Source organism: Stegostoma tigrinum, chromosome 33, assembly GCF_030684315.1.
Source record: "Stegostoma tigrinum isolate sSteTig4 chromosome 33, sSteTig4.hap1, whole genome shotgun sequence".
NCBI classification, from domain to species: domain Eukaryota; kingdom Metazoa; phylum Chordata; class Chondrichthyes; order Orectolobiformes; family Stegostomatidae; genus Stegostoma; species Stegostoma tigrinum.
This window is the reverse complement of record NC_081386.1, coordinates 13,700,247-13,715,529: the sequence shown is the minus strand read 5'-3', so window position 1 is coordinate 13,715,529 and position 15,283 is coordinate 13,700,247. Positions and strand designations below refer to the sequence as shown.

Here is a 15,283-nt window from a genome sequence, read left to right as displayed (position 1 = left end):
CTGGCTATCGTGCAGATGGGGGAATGCTTGTTCTTTCCCCTTAGATTTGTGTGTTGTTCAATGGGGTCAACTTTATTCCATTTTCATATACTGCGTGTAAACAGGGTGAACTCAGAAGAGGGAACTTCGCATACTAAACTAATGCATATATAGGTCAAAAGTAATAACGTTTAAGTTTCTGATTAGTTACTATTATAATAAAGACTTAGTTATTGAGCCAATGGTGGTCCAGACGCAGAAAGCTCAGAGAAATGTGAGTTTTGTAGGTAACCTGGATTGTAGTCTGCAGAGGGTTTTTTGTCCTTTTCCTAACTCTGTACCTGTTTCGTTTGTAACTTCTGATAATTGATGATCTCATCTTCCAGTTTTTCTTTTAAAAGCAATGCATTTCAATTTCTCATATTGTCTCCAGTGAAGAATGTATCCAATTTTGATAAAATATTAAGGTGAAATATTTCCCCTCACTTGTGTGGCGTGAGCATTAGCATTCTGAAAGCATGAAAAAAAATTAGAAACTCTCTGTGAGAAAAATATTTGCAATTTTTTTTATCCCTTGAACCTTCAAAGGAAACTTTAGACTCTCATCATTTGAGCAGCAATTACCTTCCTTTCATACATTTGCAGCTCATCTTATTTCTGCACCACTCTGTGCTCCTTTCCTCAAGAAATGAGATGGCGCACATTCCCGATGGATGAATATCTGATGGCTGCAGCTCACGGATTTGCTTATTTTGGTTTCTGCTTTGTCACAATGTCCCTGTGTGCTCCAAGGCCACCATCCTCCTCGATCTTGACCCTTTTTTTCCATAGATGTCAGTGTTGGCGAACTACCAGCCTCTCAATATAATTGTGCCCTCCCTCAGACCAACTCTCACACCCCTTCATCCCTTTAACTCTTTATTTTGGGATAGCTATGATTTGTATGCTTTCACTGGGTTGACTATACATTGGGATTTTCTTGCATCTTGTGCAACTGTGCAGGATGTGTCTAATGGCCCTTAGCTTGCTTTCCTGGCACTCTCTCACTTTGTACATGCTTGAAGGATGTCTGCTTCTGTCTACTGCCCATTGCTTTGTCAGCTCACAGGGTTTTTTGTGCTTAGTCATAGGCTGCCAGCCTCTCTGTCTTGTATTACCTTTAAGTGCAAAGGGAGAGGTAGGCAACTTGTTGCGGTGAAGAGCACTGAACAGTCAGTTTGGTTGGTATGCTATTAAACTGTACTATGTAGTGGCAACATCACACCTGAGGCATGTACCAGCAGTTTACGTGGCAGACAAACTGCATGTGTTTCAAGCAAATGGCTACGTGTGAAAATCAAAAGGAAGCACACCTTTGTGTGTTGAAAGAGTAGTATGACCTGTCAGGAGACAGTAAACAGTCAGGGAGCTCATCTTGTTCTAGTCCACGAGGATGTCCTTGGTCATTCAGGCACTTAACCCTATCAGAGCCCAGGAATCCACATCCTTGCAGTTGGGCCACAGCCAATCCTGTAAGTCAAGCTCAACTAATCCATGGATTCCAGATAGGTCAGATGGGGTCCAGTGGAGACATCAATTCAGAGAGGTGACCAACTTTTCTGATAATTCCACAAAGGGTGAGATTAATTTTGTTGGAAATGGATAGATGATGGGTAGTGGTGATGCAGGAGCAGGAGAAGTGCTGTTGTGTCCCTGCTGACTGAGAGAAAGCACAGAGGGCAGTATGGTATATTTTAGGCATGATACATTCAGTAGGAAAAGTTATACTTCAGTGACCCATATTGAGAGGTGAGTGCATTAGGAGACTTAGTGGTTGAGTGTGAGGTAACAGAGAAAATGGTGGTACTTGTCTCTGGGGCACAGAAGATATTTGAACTTCTTTCTGAACTGCTAGGTGTCCTGCTTCGCCCAGGGCACAGACCTGGGCTGCAGTTTGGTTCCAGCCTGGCTTGGTCTGATGGTGCAGCCTCTTGAGGTGTAAAAGGTACACCTCTCCATCTCGCTGACTACCAACACTGCAGCTCCATGTCTGCAAAGCAAAGAGCAGGCTTTCCTTTGGGCCAATTCCTCGTGATGTCAGTAAAACACAAGACGATGGCCGAGTGCTGATTATTAGTTGACTGTTTATCCAAGGAATGTTCTGGGGACCTGGGATCAAATGCTACTATGAAGCAGAAATCAATAAAAATCTGGAATCTAATGATGATCATGAATCCATTGTCAGAAAACTCCTAAGAACTGCAGATGCTGTAAATCAGTTCTGAGGAAGAGTCACCTTCCTTTCATGCATTTGCAGCTCATCTTATTTCTGCACCACTCTGTGCTCCTGTCCTCAAGAAATGAGATGGCACACATTCCCGATGGATAACTCTGTTTTCTCCTCCACAGATGCTGCCAGACCTGCTGAGCTTTTCCAGCACCTTTGTTTTTGCGTCAGAAAAACCCTTCTGTTTTAATAATGCTCTTTAGGGAAGGAAACTGCTATCTTTTACCTGGCCTGGCTTATATATGACCCCAGCCCCACAACAATGTTGTTGACTCCTAACTCTCCTCTGGGCAGTTAGGGAAGGGTAATAAATACTCGTCTAGCCAGAGACTCCCAGATCACAAATGAATGAAAAGAAACAATAATGGTCAGTTCTGAGCTTGCAGCATCAGAAGTGGTGTGCACCTGGGCTTCAAATATGGCACCAAAGATCTGAATGACAGGTGTTTGGGCAGTGACCACTCCTCTGCCTGCACAGTTCCACGAGGACAGTGCCCAAGAGCTGAGTTGTTTAATTAATGAGTTGAAGAATGGTAGATTGAGCAAGAAAGCTTGCTCCAAACCAGGCAAGATTCAGGGCTATGAATCTCACTCGACAAAACCATTTCAACTGAAATTGAGAAAATATTATCCTTCACCAGTAGATTAAATTAATTTTTACTTTGGTCTTGGGCTATATATTGATTATTGATCCTGCACATCCAATTGTCTAAGTAATAGTTGTAAACTCATAAGAAGAAGTGGTTGTCGTAGTCAAAAAAAGCTCTGCCCCATTGCAAACCATCAGAAACTGAATAATTTAGTTCCTTAAATAACTAGAATTGCTGTGCAAATGCTGTACCTGCTTTCTGAACGCCATCAAATTACCTGCTGAGCTAAGTTTTATTTACAATAGCTTGGTTACGCCTTTAAATTTAAAGTTGTTACCCTTTATTTTCAATGCTTTTGATGGCTTTGCCCCTACCTCACCACCATCCCCATACCCAATCTGTTATGTCCAAGATCTCTGCACCCCTCCATTCTCAAATGTTACTTATCCCTGTTTTAATCTTTGTGTCATTGATAGATAATCTCTGCATTTGCCTCTCCAAGCCTCTCCTCCCCTCTCGTCAGTTAAGAAGCCCCTTGAACCTTTGACCAAGCTTTCGGTCACCTGTCCTAATCTCCTTATGTCTTTTGATGCCAAATTTTAGTTGCTAGCACTCTTGTGAGACTCTTTTGGAATAGTTTGTTCAGTTACTACATTCATTATGCTAAATAAATACAAGGTCTTGTGGTTCAGGAACTGGAACAACCTGCTGCCAACTGTGCAATCTTTCTAAATGTCAGAATTGTAAGCTGTCTTTTTTCTTAAAAAGAATCCTTTCTTACTGAGAAATTACGCCTGATCTGCAAGATCAAGGAAATAAATATAGTGGGCATTGACTACATTTTCCATCAATTCATAGTGACTGGCAGGGAAGTCTATTGGCTATCTGAATTTCGAAAGAGTTCTGGTGTGCATTAAGACATCAAGGAGTAGAAGCTCGTCTCAGAAAGTAGCAAAAATGGGTAGCATTATGTGACCTGAGATAATGGGAACTGCAGATGCTGGAGAATCCAAGATAATAAAGTGTGAAGATAATAAAATGTGAGGCTGGATGAACACAGCAGGCCAAGCAGCATCTCGGGAGCACAAAAGCTGACGTTTCGGGCCTAGACCCTTCATCAGAGAGGGGGATGGGGAGAGGGAACTGGAATAAATAGGGAGAGAGGGGGAGGCGGACCGAAGATGGAGAGTAAAGAAGATAGGTGGAGAGAGTATAGGTGGGGAGGTAGGGAGGGGATAGGACAGTGCAGGGAAGACGGACAGGTCAAGGAGGTGGGATGAGGTTAGTAGGTAGCTGGGGGTGCGGCTTGGGGTGGGAGGAAGGGATGGGTGAGAGGAAGAGCCGGTTAGGGAGGCAGAGACAGGTTGGACTGGTTTTGGGATGCAGTGGGTGGGGGGGGAAGAGCTGGGCTGGTTGTGTGGTGCAGTGGGGGGAGGGGACGAACTGGGCTGGTTTAGGGATGCAGTAGGGGAAGGGGAGATTTTGAAACTGGTGAAGTCCACATTGATACCATTAGGCTGCAGGGTTCCCAGGCGGAATATGAGTTGCTGTTCCTGCAACCTATGGGTGGCATCATTGTGGCACTGCAGGAGGCCCATGATGGACATGTCATCTAAAGAATGGGAGGGGGAGTGGAAATGGTTTGCGACTGGGAGGTGCAGTTGTTTGTTGCGAACTGAGCGGAGGTGTTCTGCAAAGCGGTCTCCAAGCCTCCACTTGGTTTCCCCAATGTAGAGGAGGCCACACCGGGTACAGTGGATGCAGTATACCACATTGGCAGATGTGCAGGTGAACCTCTGCTTAATGTGGAATGTCATCTTGGGGCCTGGGATAGGGGTGAGGGAGGAGGTGTGGGGGCAAGTGTAGCATTTCCTGCGGTTGCAGGGGAAGGTGCCGGGTGTGGTGGGGTTGGAGGGCAGTGTGGAGCGAACAAGGGAGTCACGGAGAGAGTGGTCTCTCCGGAAAGCAGACAGGGGTGGGGATGGAAAAATGTCTTGGGTGGTGGGGTCGGATTGTAAATGGCGGAAGTGTCGGAGGATGATGCGTTGTATCCGGAGGTTGGTAGGGTGGTGTGTGAGAACGAGGGGGATCCTCTTAGGGCGGTTGTGGCGGGGACGGGGTGTGAGGGATGTGTTGGGGGAAATACGGGAGACGCGGTCAAGGGCGTTCTCGATCACTGTGGGGGGAAAGTTGCAGTCCTTGAAGAACTTGGACATCTGGGATGTGCGGGAGTGGAATGTCTTATCGTGGGAGCAGATGCGGCGGAGGCGGAGGAATTGGGAATAGGGGATGGAATTTTTGCAGGAGGGTGGGTGGGAGGAGGTGTATTCTAGGTAGCTGTGGGAGTCGGTGGGTTTGAAATGGACATCAGTTACAAGGTGGTTGCCTGAGATGGAGACTGAGAGGTCCAGGAAGGTGAGGGATGTGCTGGAGATGGCCCAGGTGAACTGAAGGTTGGGGTGGAAGGTGTTGGTGAAGTGGATGAACTGTTCGAGCTCCTCTGGGGAGCAAGAGGCTGCGCCGATACAGTCATCAATGTACCGGAGGAAGAGGTGGGGTTTGGGGCCTGTGTAGGTGCGGAAGAGGGACTGTTCCACGTAACCTACGAAGAGGCAGGCATAGCTGGGGCCCATGCGGGTGCCCATGGCCACCCCCTTAGTCTGTAGGAAGTGGGAGGAGTCAAAAGAGAAGTTGTTGAAGGTGAGGACGAGTTCAGCTAGGCGGATGAGGGTGTCGGTGGAGGGGGACTGGTCGGGCCTGAGGGACAGGAAGAAGCGGAGGGCCTTGAGGCCATCTGCATGCGGAATGCAGGTGTATAGGGACTGGACGTCCATGGTGAAGATGAGGTGTTGGGGGCCAGGGAATTGGAAGTCCTGGAGGAGGTGGAGGGCGTGGGTGGTGTCACGGACGTAGGTGGGGAGTTCCTGGACCAAAGGGGAGAAAATGGAGTCCAGATAGGTGGAGATGAGTTCGGTGGGGCAGGAGCAGGCTGAGACGATGGGTTGACCAGGGCAGGCAGTTTTGTGGATTTTAGGCAGGAGATAGAAACGGGCCGTGCGGGGTTGGGGAACAATGAGGTTGGAGGCTGTGGGTGGGAGGTCCCCTGAGGTGATGAGGTCATGAATGGTGTTGGAGATGATGATTTGGTGCTCGGGTGTGGGGTCATGATCGAGGGGGGCGGTAGGAGGTGGTGTTGGAGAGTTGGCGTTTGGCATCGGCAATGTAGAGATCAGTGCGCCATACTACCACTGCGCCACCCTTGTCTGCGGGTTTGATGGTGAGGTTGGGGTTGGAGCGGAGGGAGTGGAGGGCTGCCCATTCTGCGGGTGAGAGGTTGGAGTGGGTGACAGGGGTGGAGAGGTTGAGGCGGTTAGTTGGAGATGAAGAGGTCGAGGGAGGGTAGGAGGCCTGGGGGTGGTGTCCAGGAGGAGGACTTGTGTTGGAAGCGGGTGAAGGGGTCAGTGGAGGGAGGGTTAGGCTCCCGGTTGAAGAAGTAGGCATAGAGGCGAAGACGGCGGAAAAACTGCTCTATGTCCAATCGTGACTGGTATTCGTTGATGTGTGGTTGTAGGGGGACAAAGGTGAGCCCCTTACTAAGGACTGACCGTTCGTCCTCAGTCAGTGGAAGGTCTGGGGGGATGTTGAAGATGCGGCAGGGTTCAGTGTGGCTGTCTTCTCTGGGGTTGCTGGCTGTGGAGGTTGTGGGCGGAGCGATGAGGTCGTCGGCTGTGGGCGGGGTTCCGTCGGCCGTGGGCGGGGTTCCATCAGCGTCGGCCGTGGGCGGGGTTCCGTCGGCAGACAAGGGTGGCGCGGTGGTAGTATGGCGCACTGAGGCCAGACGCCAACTCTCCGACACCACCTCCTACCGCCCGCTCGATCATGACCCCACACCCGAGCACCAAACCATCATCTCCAACACCATTCATGACCTCATCACCTCAGGGGACCTCCCACCCACAGCCTCCAACCTCATTGTTCCCCAACCCCGCACGGCCCGTTTCTATCTCCATCCCAAAATCCACAAACCTGCCTGCCCTGGTGAGACCCATCGTCTCAGCCTGCTCCTGCCCCACCGAACTCATCTCCACCTATCTGGACTCCATCTTCTCCCCTTTGGTCCAGGAACTCCCCACCTACGTCCGTGACACCACCCACGCCCTCCACCTCCTCCAGGACTTCCAATTCCCTGGCCCCCAACACCTCATCTTCACCATGGACGTCCAGTCCCTATACACCTGCATTCCGCATGCAGATGGACTCAAGGCCCTCCGCTTCTTCCTGTCCCGCAGGCCCGACCAGTCCCCCTCCACCGACACCCTCATCCGCCTAGCCGAACTCGTCCTCACCTTCAACAACTTCTCTTTTGACTCCTCCCACTTCCTACAGACTAAGGGGGTGGCCATGGGCACCCGCATGGGCCCCAGCTATGCCTGCCTCTTCGTAGGTTACGTGGAACAGTCCCTCTTCCGCACCTACACAGGCCCCAAACCCCACCTCTTCCTCCGGTACATTGATGACTGTATCGGCGCCGCCTCTTGCTCCCCAGAGGAGCTCGAACAGTTCATCCACTTCACCAACACCTTCCACCCCAACCTTCAGTTCACCTGGGCCATCTCCAGCACATCCCTCACCTTCCTGGACCTCTCAGTCTCCATCTCAGGCAACCACCTTGTAACTGATGTCCATTTCAAACCCACCGACTCCCACAGCTACCTAGAATACACCACCTCCCACCCACCCTCCTGCAAAAATTCCATCCCCTATTCCCAATTCCTCCGCCTCTGCCGCATCTGCTCCCACGATAAGACATTCCACTCCCGCACATCCCAGATGTCCAAGTTCTTCAAGGACCGCAACTTTCCCCCCACAGTGATCGAGAACGCCCTTGACCGCGTCTCCCGTATTTCCCCCAACACATCCCTCACACCCCGCCCCCGCCACAACCGCCCAAAGAGGATCCCCCTCGTTCTCACACACCACCCTACCAACCTCCGGATACAACGCATCATCCTCCGACACTTCCGCCATTTACAATCCGACCCCACCACCCAAGACATTTTTCCATCCCCACCCCTGTCTGCTTTCCGGAGAGACCACTCTCTCCGTGACTCCCTTGTTCGCTCCACACTGCCCTCCAACCCCACCACACCCGGGACCTTCCCCTGCAACCGCAGGAAATGCCACACTTGCCCCAACACCACCTCCCTCACCCCTATCCGAGGCCCCAAGATGACATTCCACATTAAGCAGAGGTTCACCTGCACATTTGCCAATGTGGTATACTGCATCCACTGTACCCGGTGTGGCCTCCTCTACATTGGGGAAACCAAGTGGAGGCTTGGAGACCGCTTTGCAGAACACCTCCGCTCAGTTCACAACAAACAACTGCACCTCCCAGTCGCAAACCATTTCCACTACCCCTCCCATTCTCTAGATGACATGTCCATCATGGGCCTCCTGCAGTGCCACAATGACGCCACCCGAAGGTTGCAGGAACAGCAACTCATATTCCGCCTGGGAACCCTGCCGCCTAATGGTATCAATGTGGACTTCACCAGTTTCAAAATCTTCCCTTCCCCTACTGCATCCCTAAACCAGCCCAGTTCGCCCCCTCCCCCCACTGCACCACACAACCAGCCCAGCTCTTCCCCCCCCACCCACTGCATCCCAAAACCAGTCCAACCTGTCTCTGCCTCCCTAACCGGCTCTTCCTCTCACCCATCCCTTCCTCCCACCCCAAGCCGCACCCCCAGCTACCTACTAACCTCATCCCACCTCCTTGACCTGTCCGTCTTCCCTGGACTGTCCTATCCCCTCCCTACCTCCCCACCTACACTCTCTCCACCTATCTTCTTTTCTCTCCATCTTCGGTCCGCCTCCCCCTCTCTCCCTATTTATTCCAGAACCCTCTCCCCATCCCCCTCTCTGATGAAGGGTCTAGGCCCGAAACGTCAGCTTTTGTGCTCCTGAGATGCTGCTTGGCCTGCTGTGTTCATCCAGCCTCACGTTTTATTATCTTGGAATTCTCCAGCATCTGCAGTTCCCATTATCTACAATAAAGTGTGGAGCTGGATGAACGCAGCATCTCAGGAGCACAAAAGCTGACGTTTCGGGCCTAGACCCTCCTTCAGAGAGGAGGATGGGGAGAGGGAACTGGAATAAATAGGGAGAGAGGGGGAGGCGGACCGAAGATGGAGAAAAGAAGACAGGTGGAGAGGAGAGTATAGGTGGGGAGGGGATAGGTCATTATGTGACCTGACTGGTATGTGCAACACTTAGTGCTTTGTTTCCGTTCCATTGACTTGAATGTACAATACACATTATTGTCTCCTGTTGTGATCTCACCCATTTCTCACTTCCACTCAAGATGAATCTCTACTGCCAGAACTTCCAGAATAAATGTTATTAACATATGACTTTTGTTTTCTTTTTTTGTTTATAAGCTCCTAACGCACTAAATCATATTTGTGCATTTTGACAGCTACAAGTATGCTCCACCATGCAAATAATTGGCTTCAACCGTTTTGCACTGACCTATTTTTATGCTGTCAGATTGTATTAAAAATGTACGATAATGAAGAATTTCACCCATGTGTAAAGCAAGTTTGCATATCGAAAGCAAGATACCACACTTCACCATCTTTTATTTTTTGTTCCTTCCTTAATTAGAGTGTGTATAACATTTCCTTTCAACTCTGAACCATTCATGTAAACAATTCCAGAACATACTTTCACATGTTGTGAAATGAGACCAAATTAAGGGTACTTGTAAATTTGTTTGTGATTTAACTCTGTCATCACTTAGCCAGTTTATTGGACAGCTGGTTTCCAATGCTGCAATTCAAACAGCACAGGTTTAATTCCCATGTTGGCGAAGGTCACCAGGTAGGTCCCTACTTCTCAACCTCACCCTTCACCCAAGACATGGTGACCTTTAGGCTAAACGCACCACCTGTTGTCGCTCTCTAATGATGGAGCAGCCCTATGGTCCTTTGAGATTATAGCAACTACTGTTAAACAGCTGCTGTAATCTTCATGTATCTTAGGGAAAGGGAATTGAATGAATTTCATTCTGCAGTTTCTAAATGAAAATGAAATCAAGAAGGTCAAGCCTCTATCCCCTTTCTCAACATTGGAACCATAAGTGAATGTCAGTGTTAAAACCTGCAATCCTACAATTAATATTGATGTAGTTGTATCATTTTCTTCTCTTCGTGTAAAGGCTGCTGCTTTCAGACCTAATTCCAGATTTATAAAGATGCCCACTAAGAATGGGTAAATTTTGGGGGTGCGTTGCGGTGGTGACTAGGGGGATTCAGTTATTGAACAGTTATTGTTGTGGCAGGTTTGTAGTTGTGTGTGAATTTTCCAATTGTATTTCAGACCTTAAGAAAGAAAGGACATAATGACTGTGATAGCCCAGACCCAGATGATTCTTTTGAGCACAGTCCGCTCATGGAGGACAAATACAGAAAGCTTAATGAAGATAATGATGTAATGTTCAAGCGCTATGGTGTAAGTACCTTCATCTGGTATTCTTTGTGTTGATTCTTTAAATCTGCTAGGCACTTAACAAGAAAGAACACAGAGGCTGCGACAGTCCAGAGCCTGACTCATCATACGTGCTCACCCCCCACACAGAGGAAAAATATAAAAAAATAAATGAAGAGTTTGATAACATGATGAGGAATCACAAACTCGCAGTAAGTAGATTTTGGCATGCAGCCCTTTTGCTTGGGAAGACTTTGATTTCCTTGCTACCCAATTGCCTGCTGTTTGACTGAAGAAGGCTGCATGAAGACAACTGAACAGTGTGAAACAACACAGAATGAGACCTAATTCACAAAACATGTACCTAATTTCATGAGCTGATTCAGAACTAACTCATTCAAATTAGTGTGGCTGGAATGAATCACCCATTTCATACTGTCTCATTTCAGTTATTACACACCTCCAGCAATATTGTGATTTTCCATCTCACAACTCATTATCACCATGAAGTACAATAACTCCTGTGAATTAATATACAGAAAAAAGATCACTCTAACATTTATAGTTTGAACATGGTGTGTGCCAAGCTGATCCAGAGTTTCCATAAGTGTTGTGTTGCATTTGGGAGAATGTGTCTTTTCTCAATCACATCTGAAAATTTATGGAACTCCAGCCTGGACTTTGAAGTTTAAAGTGTTGAAATTGAAAAGTTCTTTCTGGCCTAATTTAAAAATGAGCGAGTGATACATGTTACAAATCTGATGGTAAAAGTTCAACTTGTTCCACCAAATTCCTTCACATAAATCCCATTTGCTAAATTGAGAATGCAGAGTCAAAAGTTAAATTAAATGTATGTACGACTGAATCCTTGAATTGTGCTGCTGCCCCTTACATTATTGTATATAAAACAGAGTGAAATATTCCATGGAATTGGCTGCATGAAAGGTTAAGTGCCAGAATGTGGTGGTGGTGTTAGTAGAAGAATGTATTTAGAAACTACTTTGAACAAAGTTTATCTGGGTGTATGTAAGTCAAAGGTGTCAGCTGATCGGGGACAGCATTTTGAAAACTGTATGATAAAACAATAGGCCTTGTTAAAACATCTCTTTTCATACAATTAGTGCAATTTTATATCTTGTTAACAAAATTGTTTCTATTCAGATCTTTAATTGCTGTTCTGCAACAAAATTAGGGTTCATCAGTTATTGCCATTCGGCTCACAATAGTGGGTGAAGACCTAAAAGAGTACCCTTTACATATGTCAACTCCTGAATCCAAATTGCACTTGATGCCACAAAATGACATCTGCTGGCTCAGTGGGTAAATGCATCAATTTTGCAAGACTGTTAATTATCTGGATTTGTTCTCCTGCTGGGCCAGGCGAGAGTGTTAAAAGTTACACTGAAATATTGGATAGGGTTCTGAAATCGACTAACCATTGTTGGGATTATATATGTGTGGCTAGGAAGTGAGGATGTGGTTGGGATCTGCTGTGGGACCTGTTAACACTCACTGCCCTGCCTTATGTTTGAGAAATAAACACTTGAGCCCAGGTGGTTGTCTGGAAAGCTATGCTTCAGCATGAGTCACTTCCTCAGGAGAAGAGGAAATGATGTTGTAGGGGTTGGGAGTGACATCAAAGACAAGGGGATATTGATTTATAGTTGTCAGATTGCCAGCTGCTCAAGGGTGGGTGTTTTCAGACTAGTAGACCCAATGTGAATTTTTATTTCATGTCATTCAAAATGATTCATCCAGAAGCAATCCTTTAAAGAATGTAATAAAAAATGTCATGGTGTAATAAAGTTTAAAGCTGTAATTACATAAAGTTCAAATGTGGAGTTTCCAAGCAAATCTGTCAATGGTTCTGATGTCAGTTTTATATTTCCATTTATTTAATTGATGTCTGCAAGACTAAAAGCAAAAAAAAGTTAGCAAAACCATTTTATTTTAATTCATAGCAATGTGCTCAACTGCAGTGCCTAGCTCTTTCTTTCATTTTTTTTTGTAATCCACTGGATCATTTTGTGTGAAAATGTTGTTAACATCCAGGGTTCAGCCCAAGAATTTTGTTGGTAGAAACATAGGGTGGAGTTTATTCCAGTCTCTCATGGCCCACTTGATCCCAGAAGTTGCTGCACCTCAGTCCTCCATCAGCAGGCAAATCCCTTGCGTTTTAAGTCTGAAGTGGGAGGGACGGATCTGAAAAACCTCCAGCTTGTGACAGGATGTCACTGTTGTTGGAGTGGGTGGAGGGGGTTTGCATTTGCTGTCTGTGCCTGAACAAGGAAACCTTCATTGGGGAAGAGGAGGAGAATGCCTAGAGCCGTCCTCCCCACCGTTGACCTTTGATCAGTGGGGCAGGAATGGGGTTAATTCAATGTACAAGGATACAGGCACCATCTCAATTTGGAGGGTGGGGGGTACATGGAAATGACTTTGATTCTCCAACCAGTAAGTGAAACCTTCATAGCCTACATTAAATCCAAATCTTAAAGAATTAGGATTGCTTCTCCAACTTGTTTTTAAATTCGAGTTTAATAACTGTTCCAAATTTTATTGCAAATTCTGAAAATATTTCTAGCAAATTACTGTATACAATTCATACCATTTAGAGTTACCTTCAGGCTAAATACAATTAAAGCCTGAATGAATCTCAATCTTTTTCCACAGCTGTATTGAAATGTTCTTTATTTTAATTGCAAAAAATCATTTGCAAAATTTTTATTTTTTCATACAGCCCTATAAATTTTGCTTGTGAGGAGAGTTCCATTTTAAATTTGCATGAAATATTTCATTGTTTTATGATTGCAGACTTCTTGTTTAGGACCTGGTCGAGAAATTTAACATGTCAGTCTGTCTATCAAATGGCATGTGCTATGTCACATTTTTGTTTTTTTTAGTTTTGTGCTGCTTTTGAGAAACGTGCGTTTCTGTGTTGTGAAGTTATAGTAATGTACTAATATCATACACAAGTTTTATTCAGTCTGTCCATTCTTGCTGATTTCTACATAATTTCATTCGACACGTGATTTTGTTTTATGTTCTTTTAATCAGCTTTTTTGGACACGTTATAGCAAACCTCCATGGCAGGTGGGAGTTGAAACTGGACCTTCTGGTCTGGTAGGGGAAGGGGGAGCACTACCACTGTACTAGAAGACTTGGTTCTATTTTAAATATTAATCTTATTTATGGAATAGTTTGCATAATGTCCCTTGTCAAGACTTTACATGGAAATAGATAATGCAATTAGAAAAATGTCTGGCTTCCGAGCCCCACATGTACTGACGTGAAAACTGCATAACATCTAGCAAGCATTGCATTTTTAGGAAAATTTTGGCTCATGAATTATTGATGACACCTGATTAATAGCTAGCAATATTTGCATTTTTTTTCCTATTTATGTGATTTAAATTGGTGTGGTTATTCTTACAATTTGGTGTTGGCTATCAGTGATGCATCAAAGTGCTTGGTTCAGGAGCTCGTTTGTTTTGTTGATCTGGGTTCAAGAATTAGACAATTTCTTTTGTTTCAGCTTTCAATTCTACAAAATGGGGAACATAATGTAAAAGAAGATATTACCTCTAGAGTGTTTATTTCCAATTCAAGTATTAGAAAGTTGGCATCCAGAGTGTTCATCAATGAAGGGGTACCTTGTCTGCCACCACAGCACATTGCAAACTCGTAGGCTGGTTGTCTCTTCTTGAATTGTGGGAAATTAAAAAAATAAATAATTTGGCCCCTGGGTGCATAGGTAGCCAGTGCTTGTGAACTAACAAAGATCTATTTAACACCAATTTTGGGAGGAGTGTAACTGTTGCTATGTTGGTTGTATCAGGTGGAGCCAGGAGTAACGACCCTGAAAAGATTGGGCAAATAAAGATTGTGTGTACCTGCCTTTGTGTTCACTTGTGTAAGGCAGAGTTTAAATCTATGCTCAATATACTGCTTTAGGATATTGTGCAAATTTATCATAAATGCTGTACTTTTGTATGTTTAAAAGCATTCAGTACATCCTAAACTCAATTAATTACAGACATCTTTGCTGTTATTTTATTGAAATGAAATATATATTAGCATTGAAGTAACATGTCTTTTTTGATTTCTTTGCAGCCTGGTTTGCCGCCACAAAACTTTGCGATGCCAGTTGCAGTTCCAGTGAGCAACCCAAATAATCTAACCTACAGCCACCCAAGCAGCTCTCTTGTAACTCATTCATTGGTAACCACATCTCTAACAGATACCAGCATGCTTTCGCCTCCTCAAGCTACACTGCCCAGAAACGTTGTGTCACCAGGAGCTCCACAGAGACCACCCAGTGCTGGTAGTGCAGGTATACTTAGATATCTAACTGTTACAACCACAGCATTGATATAGAACATTACCACATCACTGTAAGGTGATGAGAAAGATGACATACAGTGAGAGAGCTTTTACATTGGATTAGGAACCTATGAGCACTTGAATTAGAAATATATATTTTAGATTGCCATAAATCACCCCCAAATAGTCATGAGATAAGTTTCTGGTTTCACACTTACAACTTTGGTACCTTGCCCAGTGTTTTAGGGGTGGCGGGGTGAGCATGTTGGTAGATTGTACATGGGCCACACATGAATTTTCATGCATCATTGAGAAAATTGTGACTAGTTTATCCTCATTTTCCTTCCCAGCAGGCCAAGCTGTGTACTAGAAAACTGCCACTGAGGTTTAGCTATAAGAGGTTGTATCATGTTTAATATAATGGGAAGTATCAAGGCACTTTGCCAAAGAGCAGTAAAACACAAAATTAGATACAGCCGTGCAAGGTGATTTGAGGTCAGATGACCAAACATTTTGCCAAAGAGGTATATTTTGAAGAGTATTTTGGTGGTGGAAAGCAAGATGGGGAAGTGTATGGGAGGAATTTCCAGAACTTTGGACCTCGAAAACTGAAAGAGAAGCCCTCAGTGGGTCA

At 45.6% G+C, this 15,283-nt stretch overlaps 1 protein-coding gene across 14 annotated transcripts in view; it reads left to right on the top strand.

Moving 5' to 3' along the window:
* Nucleotides 1-15,283, top strand: part of mef2aa (myocyte enhancer factor 2aa) — a 221,331-nt gene that overhangs the window by 165,899 nt on the left and 40,149 nt on the right. For 11 of the 14 annotated variants that reach the window (XM_059639317.1, XM_048562659.2, XM_048562664.2 and 8 more), the window contains 2 exons: nucleotides 10,401-10,538; nucleotides 14,440-14,659. In XM_059639317.1, the coding sequence (XP_059495300.1) occupies nucleotides 10,401-10,538; nucleotides 14,440-14,659 (358 nt within the window). Of the gene's footprint in view, nucleotides 1-10,218; nucleotides 10,351-10,400; nucleotides 10,539-14,439; nucleotides 14,660-15,283 lie in introns of all 14 variants that reach the window. The other 3 variants (XM_048562663.2, XM_048562660.2, XM_048562665.2) reach the window with 2 other exon arrangements.